Source organism: Pituophis catenifer, unplaced genomic scaffold, assembly GCF_029215685.1.
Source record: "Pituophis catenifer annectens isolate HBS135680 unplaced genomic scaffold, rPitCat1.0.hap2 SCAF_7, whole genome shotgun sequence".
Lineage (NCBI taxonomy): Eukaryota > Metazoa > Chordata > Lepidosauria > Squamata > Colubridae > Pituophis > Pituophis catenifer.
In genome coordinates this window covers 69,087,028-69,099,886 of record NW_027256887.1, presented here as the reverse complement: position 1 = coordinate 69,099,886, position 12,859 = coordinate 69,087,028, and the positions used below count along the sequence as shown (strand labels likewise).

General features: G+C 35.5%; 1 protein-coding gene across 1 annotated transcript in view; it reads left to right on the top strand.

Annotated features, from left to right (window-relative positions):
* Nucleotides 1-12,859, top strand: part of PARPBP (PARP1 binding protein) — a 28,735-nt gene that overhangs the window by 7,032 nt on the left and 8,844 nt on the right. The window contains 3 exon segments of the mRNA XM_070946704.1: nucleotides 38-148; nucleotides 1,017-1,187; nucleotides 3,748-3,902. Of these exon segments, the coding sequence (XP_070802805.1) occupies nucleotides 38-148; nucleotides 1,017-1,187; nucleotides 3,748-3,902 (437 nt within the window).

The following is a 12,859-nucleotide window of genomic DNA, read 5'->3' as shown; positions in this document are numbered from 1 at the left end:
AACTACCTATAATTCTGAAATCTCTTCTTTGCCAAAGGTACAATTGTTAGAATTTATTGCTGGAACAGCAGATTTAACAACCGAGAACAATTCTACTAATTCCGCAGTTTCTACACCAAAGAGAAAAATAAACCACGATAAGGAAGAGGTAAGATTTGTGTCTTCTATTTTATTTCCTAAGTGCTATAAAATTTCTTATGAAAGATAATTATATTATACTGGTCTATGACCATAATAAATATTTCATTTGCTAATTATTATGCTAGCTATTTTTCCCGTTTTAATGGTTAGTGTCAAAGCCCTATTCTTTTGACTTGTTGAACTCCCAAGTCTTGTTTGGGGTCCTGCTTTAAACTCTGTATTACACGGTTTTTAAAAGTCTGTTCAGAAATAAAATAGAGTGTTTTCAGAACATCTACTGGCATTTGAATCAGTAACAATTTAGCAATGAAATAGTATCCATTATCAATTGATCCATACAAATATTCTAAATGCCAGATTGATAAAGGTAAAAAAAATTATACGAATAATATAAAATTGTGGTCAGTGCATGCTTATTTATGCTAATTCTTACCTAAAAACTTGGCTGTGAAGCCTTGTGGGGAGTGGGAGACACGGGGCCCACACAACTGTGGGGCTGGCTGGCCCCATGAGACCCACCCTGCCTATATTATCAACTGCTAATCCCCCATTTTGGAATTCTTCTATAAAAATTTGATAATGTTTTATAATTCTAAAGTTTTTAACCTTAATCTTAAATTATTCTGATTTTAATGTTTAATTTTACTGATTATATTGTGTTCTGCCCAGAGAGCTTCTCCAAGGAAGATGGGCAGTTAACAAATTTGAAATATAAACAAATATATAAATACATTTTTTTCAAAATAGTGTGAGTAATTTGAAAAATATATGGATCATATTTTACTTTATTAAGAAAGTTTCCTAATACATTGCTACATGATATTTTTTTTGAAGCAATCTAGAAGAAAAACGATAGGATTGTGTTTTAATTTTAGCTGCCATTGATGGTGAAGAAAACTTTGTTTGCATATTTAACTTTACTGGTTAATTCCAAAAACGATTTGGCTTTTGCTCACATTTTAAACATTCCTGATAGAGGACTTGGAAGAGAGGCTTTTACTGACCTAAAGCATGCTGCCCAGAAGAAACAAATGTCTATATTTCCGGTATGTATGAGAGATTGCTTTGCTTTGGGATGACATTGAAGAGATGTAACAAAATAGTCTTAGATAGTTGATTCCTCCACTCAAAAGTTAACTTGGGATTCTTTTTCTACATTAAGCAAATGTACAGAGAGTATTATTTTAGGCAGATATAAAGATTAGTTTAGTAGACAATTGATAGTATTATTCATAGTATTATCTCTATCAATATTTACATTGCCAACAAAATATTATTGATGATAGTATGAAGAAAATACTATATTACTGGATAGTGATTGAAATAAAAACATATAACAAAAAATTAATTAACAAAATTATGTAATTATATATAATAATTATAATTTACTATGTAGTTAATTCAATCCTTGAGTTTCTAATTAAATCCAATCCATTTAATAGCTTACTGTGTCATCTTATTTTTGGAACACAGAGTTTTTTAAAAAATAGATATATACTGTACAAGTGTTCTGTCCCTTCAAATATGTGTTGATTGCTGGCAACTGCCTGGACAAGTTCCTGCATTTTTCTTGGCATGAATTTTGGAAATGGTTGGCCATTGCCTGCTTCCTAGGAGAAAAAGTGAATGGCCCAGCTGGTTTGGTCCTAAGGCAGGACTACAAATCAGGGGTGAAATCTACTTACCTTCCTTACCGGTTCGGAAGTGCGTGCGCAGATCCTCTGCACATGTGCAAAACCTTCTGCACATGCGCAGAAGGTAAAAAACACATTACTTCCTGGTTAAAACCAGGAAGTAACGACACCCAGATGGGGGGCAGAGCTACCAGTTCTCCGAACCACCTGCCACAATTGCTACTGGATCACCCGAACCGGGAGCTTTTCACCCCTGCTACAAATCATTCATTCCCCCATTTCTGGCCTGATGCCTTTAAACCACGACACCAAACAGCTCTCTCAATTTTCTTTAAAGTGACATGAAATTACCGTGTTTGCTGCATTCACGACTAAATGAACCAAAGCTATAAATGAGACATATTTTAGGGATTAATTCAACATTGCATTGAGATACCTAATTATAACATTTCTTTCTTAAATTATATTAACATATGTAGTGGTTTGAAGCTACTATATCTATAACCAAATATAAATCACATAATGTGAGTAAACAATCTTCAAATTTCTTCTCTGGACAGTGTAAGAAATTTAATGTCTAATCCTTTTTAAATATTCCTTTGAGGTCTCCAATAAAAATGTAATAATGTTTTGCAATGAATTAATTTCATTTTTAAATGACAGGAACTATGCTATATATTTTAACATGTGGACCCATTATTCCTTCAAAGGTGGATATTGCAATTCTTCATTTCACAATTCAAATATATAACTCATACTAACTTTCATTTTAGTAGCTTATAAAATTGTACTTCTGGTTTCCAATTTGGTGACTGCATCTCTTGAAGAAGCTAAGATGCAGGCATCTTGGTGACTGCTAAATCAACAAAACCTTGTTCTTTAATTAATATGTGTTTTTGTTACTCATTTGGCCAAGTATATATTAGAGGTAAGCATTGACTTAAAGCATTGTTTCTCAAGAATTTTAAAGCAATCATTAGAAATCAGCTGATTTAAAATAGTAATTCCTTGCCCACCCCAGACATTCCAAAAGAAATCTTTCCTGCTATTTTTTGAATTTAATTGTACCCCAGCTTCAATTTCTCATGTGATTTCGGGATCAAAATATAACTATCAGTTAATAACCAAATATGCTTACAAGTTTTCAGTATGAAATGCCATGCTTTTCACCATTATTTTAAAATAATATAAGGTTACAGTCTAAAATAACATAATTAGTGGTTATTTTTGAGTTGTATATGATTGTGCTGTTTGGCTGTAATACAGAGCATCCTCTATTCAAGCCACATTTTGTAGAATGTTTTATTTTCCAACAGTAATTTCTATTGTACAGTAGGCCCTTTTTGAAATCTGGGAATTTCTGAACAATTTGATACAATGTGTATGGGCACTGCTATTGAAAGAAGAAAAAAATTGGGTATGTGTGCTGGGATACACTACAACTCTCTGGATTGTTTTAATTGTAAAAGAAACAAGGCTAAAAAGTACTCATTCCCAGAGCTTGATATTCAACAGTCTTGTGGGTAGTTCCAACTGGAGACTTATACATGCTGAGATTTGCCATGTGAAAGGAAATGTCTTCCATATGCACTGTTTTTTCCCAGCAGGTTACAGGGGGAAAAAATGGGTCAGAAAATGCTGGTGTTCATATCATCCTAGTCTACTGCTTTTAATATAGTCTTAGAAACTTTGGTCTTTGCTCATTGTTGTCAGAGCCACAGGAAAATCCAGAAGCAAAACTAGAACATAGTACTGAAATCTTAAAGAACCTAAAAGCAAAAGAGGGCATAAACTTGATATATTATGATTGCATACAGAATATAGAAAACATTATTTCAATTTCCAACATACAACGAACACATTTTTATTAAGTAAAAGTTTTTATGCCTTTTTGTAAAGAATTTCTTTAAAAAAACTATTCTTTTCTCTTATCATTTTACACACTGTAACTAAATTATGTGTTTCTTGTTAGATGGCAACTTCATTTATACGTGCCATAGAACTTGGAGGAAAAGGATATGCTCCTTTACCAACTGATCCTTTAAGAACTCATGTGAAGGGGCTGTCTCAGTTTATTCACTTTACTGATAAATTAGAAGAAATTATTGGTGAAGATCTGGATCCAAGGTAATTCTTTTCTCATACATAGACTTACCTATTATTTAAAAAAAAACTTAAAATGTATCTTTATTCATTAGCTTTTGAAAAACCAAGTAAATCTGATTCTTAATTACAGTAGTTATCAAACTGGGTAAATCTCACAATATGATGTCCTTTTTAATGCAATTGAAATAATTCACCTGGAAAACAGCACTTTAATTATTACTTTTTTATTTCTATCAAGCTTCATTGTTTCAGTCTCTTTCAACTATTTTTGTTTTTCTTTCTTATAATTTATTATTGTTCTTATTAAAATTGTCTGCGTAAGCCGAGAGTACAGTAGCTATTATTGCAACAGCTATAAACTTAATGTTATCCCTACATGTAGTTATTGATTTGACATACAGTAGTCTATTATCAGATAGTTTTATAGTTAATATTCCATGTTGGGATTAATAATTTTATAGTCTGGAATATTTGGAATGTTAAAAAATAAAGACTGATAAAGCACAGTTAAAAAGATAAAAGTGATAATGTGGCAGTAGAAAGCCGATTAAGTGAAGGTCTGAAAAATTGCTGAACAAGAATTAATTCCTTGAGGGAAAAGTTTAGTTAAGTGGTAATATTGTTAGTAGAAAGAAGTTAGGCAAAATAGATGATCCTTGTGCAGGAAGTAAGAACAGATAAATGGAAGATAAAGAAAAGGAGATTTTGCGATTGGTTAAAAGTGATGCTTCTAATATTATAGATACAAGAGCCAATGTAAGAAAAAAGGTGGTAATAACTGGAAAAACTGTTACTGTAACCTAATCTTGTAGCATCTGCTCACTTCATACAGTAAGATCTAGTGAGGTGCAGTTACTCCAGAATATAAATTAAAATTGTATGCTGATGATATCATACTCAAAATTACTCAGTCCAGAGGATCTTTAACATTGTTGGAAGGTATACAGCATATGGCAAAATGGTTCATCCTTAGGTTGTGGAAAAACCCATGCCTTGGTATGGAATTTGACAGGATGAAAAGCAATGTTCCTATCAAAGAATAGACTTTAACTTTCCTGCTAAAAAGATAAAATATTTTGGATTTTTTAAAAAAAAAATGTATTTAAGATTAATTATTTACAAAGTTGGAAAAATATATCAACATATATTTCTAAATGGGAAAAGTTAAATCTATCATGGTTAAGAATAATCACAGCTGTCAAAATGAATTTCTCACCACGACTAAACTTCTCTTTTTCAAATGATTCCCATATTTATTGAAGATAAGCTATTACTTGGCCCAGACAAGCAGTGAATTACTCTTCCAGTCTTCAAGAGGCTATTCGTATCATATGTATCTGGACCCACAAATTAGAAGTTATGCAAGACTAAGTAAACTACTGAATGCCTAGGATATACAGGAGAATAATAAATCTGGGCTTTCCCCCTCCTGCTGTGTTCTAAATGTTTGCTTTTATGAAGACAAAGCCTCTAATAAATTTGCTCAGTGGAGAAATAGTTTGTATGAATTTCAAGATTTTATTAAGAATAGGACAAAGATAAAAGCTCTCAAGTCTCTTAGGATGCAGCATTCTGCCACATTTAATTGGTTTCAGTGCCTTCAAATAAGCAGTGTGACAGTAAAGAGAAAGCTTATTGAGAAGTTTGTCCAACTTTACAGCCTAATAACTCGTATTATTAACTTATGCTAAGCATTATAAGAGAGCTGTGGTAGTGCAGTAGTTAGAGTGCAGTACTGCAGGCTACTTCTGCTAACTGCTGGCTGCCAGCTGTTCGGCAGTTCGAATCTCACCAGGCTCAAGGTTGACTCAGCCTTCCATCTTTCCGAAGTTGGTAAAATAAGGACCCAGTTTATTGAGGGCAATATGCTGACTGTAAAGCGCTTAGAGAGGGCTGTAAAGCACTGTGAAGTGGTATATAAGTCTAAGTGCTATTGATATTATGTATAAATTATTAGTGAGTCAGTTATACTTGATGTGACAGTACAAATTTTAATGGAAGAACACTATAAAATTTACTTTGAACATAATAATCAGAAATGGTATAAGATGCTTGACTGTTAGTGTATCATTCTGATTTTGATTGCTAAAATGAGTATTTTCCTTAAAAAATTACTGGAAATGTAGCAAGCAGGGAGAATCCTCCTTTCATATGTTATGACAATACAGTAAAACCCTGAAACATTGGAAAATGATTCACTCTAGAATGGAACAAATTTTGAGAACTGCAACCAGAGGTATCTTTATTAAATGCTACCGATTTAGACACCCCTTCAAAATGTACTGCACTGGCATTGTATTTGTTACTACTTGCAAGGACTCTATATGCCTTTTATTGGAAAAATACCTTTGATTCCATCTTTTGAAGAATGGTTAATTAAACTATGGGATTATATCTAAAATATCTAAAATCTAAGATATCTAAAATAACTATGCGAAATCGAATTTGGGTCGGTCACTGGGACCAGACGCTTGGACTCATGAAGAAGAAGAAGAAGGAGGAGGAGGAGAAGAAGAAGGAGAAAAGCGAGATGTCAGACGAATAGACCGAACTCATTGGTAGCGTCACATTACTATGAACAAGGACACACATTTAATTTTGCAGCAACTAAGATCATTGGCCATGCAGGCACAAAGATAGCCAGGGAAATGATTGAAGCCTGGAAAATGGGTCTCTTGTCAGTTAACAGGAGTGCTGAATTGCCACCAGCATATCAAATACTTAGGAGCTGAGGATTTGGCAACACAAGGAAATAACAGCCTATCACCAGCCATCAACACACCAATCAGCCAATAGGAAGGCACCACAGAACAGTCCAAAGCACATATTCCAGTAGAGAAATTCCCTGAAGATGCACTCCAAAAAGCTTGGAAGAGTAAATCTCTGGTCCCAGTGACGGACCCAAATTCAATTTCGCATCGTTATCCTGGAACACGTATATTTGCCTTTTTTACTTATAAAATATTTTTAAAAAGTAAATTTGTCACAGAATTTAATGGAATTGTTTGGCATCTAAAATTTTGATTTCTAAAGCTTGTAATTTTATATTGTGTAATTTATAGTATTGCAACAGTGTATTACAGTATTTACTATTTACAGTTTTTTTGTAGTTTCAACAAAGTTAACTGTTTTTTAATTTAAAGTTCAAAAGAGATACGTGGGTTTAGAGTGAAAATGGACTATGCCTCATAATGTTATCATTTGAGCAACATTTGAGTAGTCATATATATAGCCCTCTTGAATTATAGAAAGGACAAAGTGAGGTAAGAGGAATAGCAAAGCTACTTCTTCCCCATTCAGCAACTGTAATCATAGTAGTGTAGTACAGAAGCAACTGTTTCCCTTGCTATCCACTTAATGAGCGATTACCTACTTGGCAGGAAAAAAGTTGTGGGGATCTTCATAAGTCAGAAGCCTACAAATAGGCAAGCCAGACACCTGTAGTTTATAGGATTGTAGTTTATTGGGTTTTTTTTTTTTTAAAAAAAAATCATTTTTGAACCATCTTGTAAGATTGTTCATATTTCCAGACGGAAAAAAATCTTTTGCCAGGAACTTTTGGCGCAGGTAGAACTTGAATCCAGGTAAAAGTTGTGTCTACTGAATTATCCTTTAATTTCTTTCAAGGAAATAAAGCAACGATAGATTGTAATTCTAAAAATATTCTTTTCATGGATGCACAGTTCTTTTGTGGAGGCTTGGGGTCATGTAGGAGTCACACAGAATATACCTGACATGTGAATCAGAAGAACAAGAGGAACAGGGAGAGATGGTTCAAGGAAAAAGTAGGCCAAAAAACCACAGTATAACCCTTACTTACTTTTTTGTATTGCTTGAAAACAGCCTTTCACACCTTTTCTGCTCTTTCCATTATTTCTCAAAGTTTTGCAGCAGTTAAGGAGAGGGATTGGTACCCACAAAAAGTGGCTGGAAAGAAGGGTACATGTTCAGAGCCCTGGATTTTTTTCTTACTTGTCTCAAATAAAAATCTAACAGTACCACATTATATGCTTTTAATTGCAATACAACTACCATACTGCAAGAAGAAATATTCAAATTGAAATATGAATGAAGTATTTGTTTGTATTGTCTTTGGACAGTTTTCCTGAATGAGATGACCTTAGTAGTCATAAGACCATATGGCCACTTGAGTTGTACAAATAAAGTGAGATCAAGTGAGGTACTAATACCACGCCTTTGTAAGACCACAGCTAGAGTACTGCATCCAGTTTTGGTCACCACATTATCAAAAAGGTGTTGAGACTCTAGAAAAAGTGCAGAGAAGAGCAACCAGGATGATTAGGGGACTGGAGACTAAAACTTATGAAGAACGGTTACAGGAACTGGGCATGGCTAGTCTAGTGAAGAAAAGGACCAGGGGAGACATGATAGCAGTCTTCCAATATTTGAGGGGCTGCCACAGAGAGGGAGGGGTCAAACTATTTTCTAAAGCACCTGTAGGCCAGACAAGGAATAATGGATGGAAACTGAACAAGAAGAGATTCAACCTGGAAATAAGGAGAAATTTTCTGACAGTGAGAACAATCAACCAGTGGAACAGCTTGCCTTCGGAGGTTGTGGGACTTCATCACTTGAGACTTTCAAGAAGAGATTGGACTGCCATTTGTCAGAAATGGTGTAGAGTATCCTGCTTGGACGGGGGGTTGGACTAGATGACCTACAAGAACCCTTCCAACTCTGTTAATCTGTAATCTGTAAAGGGATATAAATCTACAACATAATATTTAAAAGGCAATTGAATTCATTAAGGATCTATGAAATTTTCCTGGGGAAAGTGTTCATGCTAAAGAAAATCTGACATATGAAAAATTATTACTTTTCACTCAAATACATAAATAAAATATGTATGTTAGAGGCAAATAAGTATTTGTATTCTTCAAAGATTGGTTTATTTTGGTGATACCCTGTGTCTTCTACAAGGCCATTATAGAATTTCTCAGGAATCCCTGTTTGTTTTAACTTTTGACTACCGTGTTTCCCCGAAAATACGACATGTCCTGAAAATAAGCCCAAGCCTGATTTTTGGGGTGGGCATAAATATACGTCCTCCTCCAAAAATAAGCCCTAGTGAAGGGTTGGACATGGGCAGCACAGAAGGCAGCCCTTCCCTTCCCCGGTCAGCTAATGGCAGCTGGGCTCCTTAATGGCAACCTGTGGCTCAGCTGAGCTGATTGGGAGCTCAATCAGACGAACGTTCTTGGCGCTCGTCCACCTCCCATCCCCCTCACCTGAAAACTCCCACCCTGCTCACAAGAAAGCAGCCACCTGGCACCTCTTGCCACTTGGTGCCCACCCAGCGGATACCCCCCCTCCAGCCAGGCAGAGTGCCACTCACCGACCGAGCGGTATCCCAGGATCATGTTGTGGGCAAATCTGGTGAGCACCAGGTCCTTGAGTCCGCGCCGCTGCCATCCCAGCACTGAGGCTGGCTTCCTCTGCGGCTTCCAAACCCCGCTGGAAGTGGAGCCAGGGCAGCTGCATAGACCTGGAACCATAGAGCGGACCAGGTCCATGCAACTGCCCCGGCTCCCGAAGACTCGGCAGCATGCGACTGTCCCGACCGGGCTCTTCTCCACTTCCAGCGGCTTCGGGGAAACACAGTACAATAAACATACAATTGTCAATTTTAATTCAATGAAGAAAAAAGAATATTGTATAGACTTGGTACAAGCAAGGGCAAAAAAGTAAAAATGACTCCAAACATTAAACTGTTTTGTTTGTTTAAGGAATTTTGTCACACCTCTATTAAATAATGTATTCCTAGTACAAGCTTTAAAACAGCTGATCTCTGAAAGTTGGCCAATGATGAGGATGAAGGAGCTTTAGTTTTTTTTTGCATCCAGCAATTGAAAAGCTGATCTGACTTTCAGAGGTGCTGCTTTCCCAGGAAGGAATGTCTTTTTTTAAACTTCCTTCCCTCCTTTTCCTCTGTTTTGAATTGAGTGGTGAAATGCCACACTTAGTTATTTCCTGCTTTGATGGATAATAGCTACATAGGCTGGAACTCTGAACAACTGGATTGAATTGCTTCTATATATCATTCCCATCCAAGGTTAGATCAGAAACATAAATACCATTTTGGAGCATTTTCCTCTGATTCTTGCATTTTAAAATGGTACAGATGAGAGGAAGAACTGAAAAAAATTCCAAATGTTAACTCCTTGGAATCTTTTTTTTCAGATTAAATCATTCATGTAATGTACAGGCAGCACATTTAATACACTGGGTAAAGTATTTCAACACTTAATAAAAGCAGTCTCCAGCCACGGTATAATGCATACTTACTTGGGAGCAAATCCTGTTGAGCTTGGTAGGATTTAACAATCATAGGTAGTTCTGTATTAGAAGGATTGCCTGTTAACAGCATACCTTAATGCAAAATGAAGTAAGACATGGCATGATGTCCTAAACTAATCCCTCACATAATAGATCAGCACTTTATTTTGGCTTCTTCATATAAAAAATGAATGAAGTTTTCCTTTCTTTGGTCCAGCTGAAGTTATGTATATCTGATGGGGAATGGGAACTTTTTTCTTGGAAATGAAGACTGTGGGAAGAAAGATTAAATAAGAATTGAGACATTAACTGCTCACAGCAGGCATATTCGTTCAAGGCAAGGATGTCAAATCTTGGCTTTACTGGATTATGTGGTGCAAAAACATAGTTAATTGTTAAAGCGTACTCAGTAAAAGACTTCTACTTTGACTATTAGGGCTCCTCATCCTTTTTGGGCTTGGTTGTCATAATTTGGAATCTGGAGAACACATAGTAGGTGACCTTGCACAATGTCAGTTGGTCGGCTTTTCCATATACAAAACAACAGCCCTAAAGAACACAATGACTTAACAAAGGACAGATGAACCAGCATGCTGTCTAGATCTATTCCTGCCGGATGGTTCCTACCCAGGTGTCAGTTCCTTTTGCAGAATTAGAATTTAGCTCCCTATTTTTAAAATAGGAATATTTTAAAATAAAAAGTCAGATGGATCAAGAAGCTGGCAGATGCCAAGAGTAATGTCCATATGCTTACTGATGTTGCTGGTACTGGGTGTACACAAAAGGCAGATTTTTTAAAATCTAAAATTTTTATAACCATCTTATTTTTTGGAATATCAAATATAAGAATTGGAAGGCAAATTTGGATATCCAATCTCTTTTCCAATGTAGGAATCCACTACTACAGCATCTCCATGGTTTTAGCTAGACATCCTCTGTTAAAACACCCTAAAATACTCTCTTGAAATCTCTTTCCAATTCCTCTGCTCTGTAAGGGAGCAGGTGGAGAGAAAAAAAAAAAAGCAAGAGATTTTTGTAGTCAATCTCTCATTTGCCTAGCCCTTTTCCACCTCTGGTACAATCACATTGCTCTCTATGTTAGAAGAACAAACAGCTCACTCTTTTGAAACCCCTTTCTCTCCAATATCTGCTCTGTAAAGAGGGGCGAAAACCGCCATATGTCAGACACTGAAAGGTGAGTACTGATTGTACTGATGATTATGTGACTGATGGATGCTGTGAAGGCCATAAATAGGTTTAAATATGCTGTAGATTTTTTTTTTTCAGAACTATCATAAATTTGAATGGTGCTGACAAATAGTCAAAAATACCTGTGTACTTTTGTTGATGCAGTCTACAAATGGGTTGGTTGGTTAGCTGGTTTCAGCTACATCACATTGTGGTATATTCACTTGTGGTTATGATTCACCAGATACTCAGATCTTTTGGGCACATATTGCTGTCCAATATGGTCCCTCTTATCTATACTCTTGCTTATGCTGTAAACTACCCATAGTCGTTGGATATGAGATGGGCAACAAATAAACTTCATAAATAAAATACTCATGTTATTGAATTTTTTCTACCATATTGTAGGACTTTGCATTTGTCATTCTTGAAATTTATTTTGCTAATTTTTGCCCATTTTACTAGCTTTTAGGTCCTCCTGATTCTTGTTATAGTCTCTGGAGTTTGCTATCCCCCATGTTTGGGACATCTGCAAATTTGATAATCATATTTTCTGTGATTGCCAAGAGAAGTATTTAGTTTAGCTTTTGACTTACCTAGAGAAGTATACCCATGATAAAGTGATAAGCCATTCGAAATTACTGATGCCCCTCTTGAAAAAGTTGGTAATGAATTTGTTCTGGGGAGGAAATTCCGTTTTCATCATCAGTATGTTGAACTAGACTTTATTCTTTATGCCTAAGGACTTCATAGTCATACTTATAAAACTGTATAAAATCTATGGAGAGACCAAGTACACTACCTTATCCTCTTTACACAATAAACAGTGAAACGAGAATGAGGTCATAGAGATCTTGGAATAGTGGGCACAGATTTGGTACAGTTCAAGAAAGCCTGAAAACCAGGTCTGTAACAAGTCTCACTTGAAACAGGCAAGATAAATATAAGATGCTTCCACATATCCTGAGAAAAATCTATAGGTAGTTATCTCCAAAGAACTACCATAGGATTCAGAAAATGGGGCAATTTTATATCTTCAATTTTTTTCACCATATAAAAAGGCACAAATGGGATAAAATACTAACATTTTGGAAGGCTTCTCCCTTTATACTTATTTGAATCAGACTTAGACTAATGGAAGGAAGTCTTCCAGTATGTGGAAATAAGCTTTCAGAATACATATCTAGTTTCTAATATGTTAGCCAAAAGCCTGTCACCTTTAACAAATGGGAGAGGAGAGTTGGCTTTTTTTTTCATTCAGTATATGTACTATCTAATTTCAAAGAAATATATTGAAAGGAGATGAAATCTCTTCGCCTTTAATTACTCCAACTTAAAGTCAAATATGCTATTTATGTAACTTCAACTGGATTTCTGTTTTCTGATAGTATGCACTAGAATGTTGGAAACTTACGTATCTCTAGGAGGGTGCATTTGATGTTATGAAAGTAATTAGTTTGAAAACTTTGTCTTTCCAGGTGCTTGAAATTCTG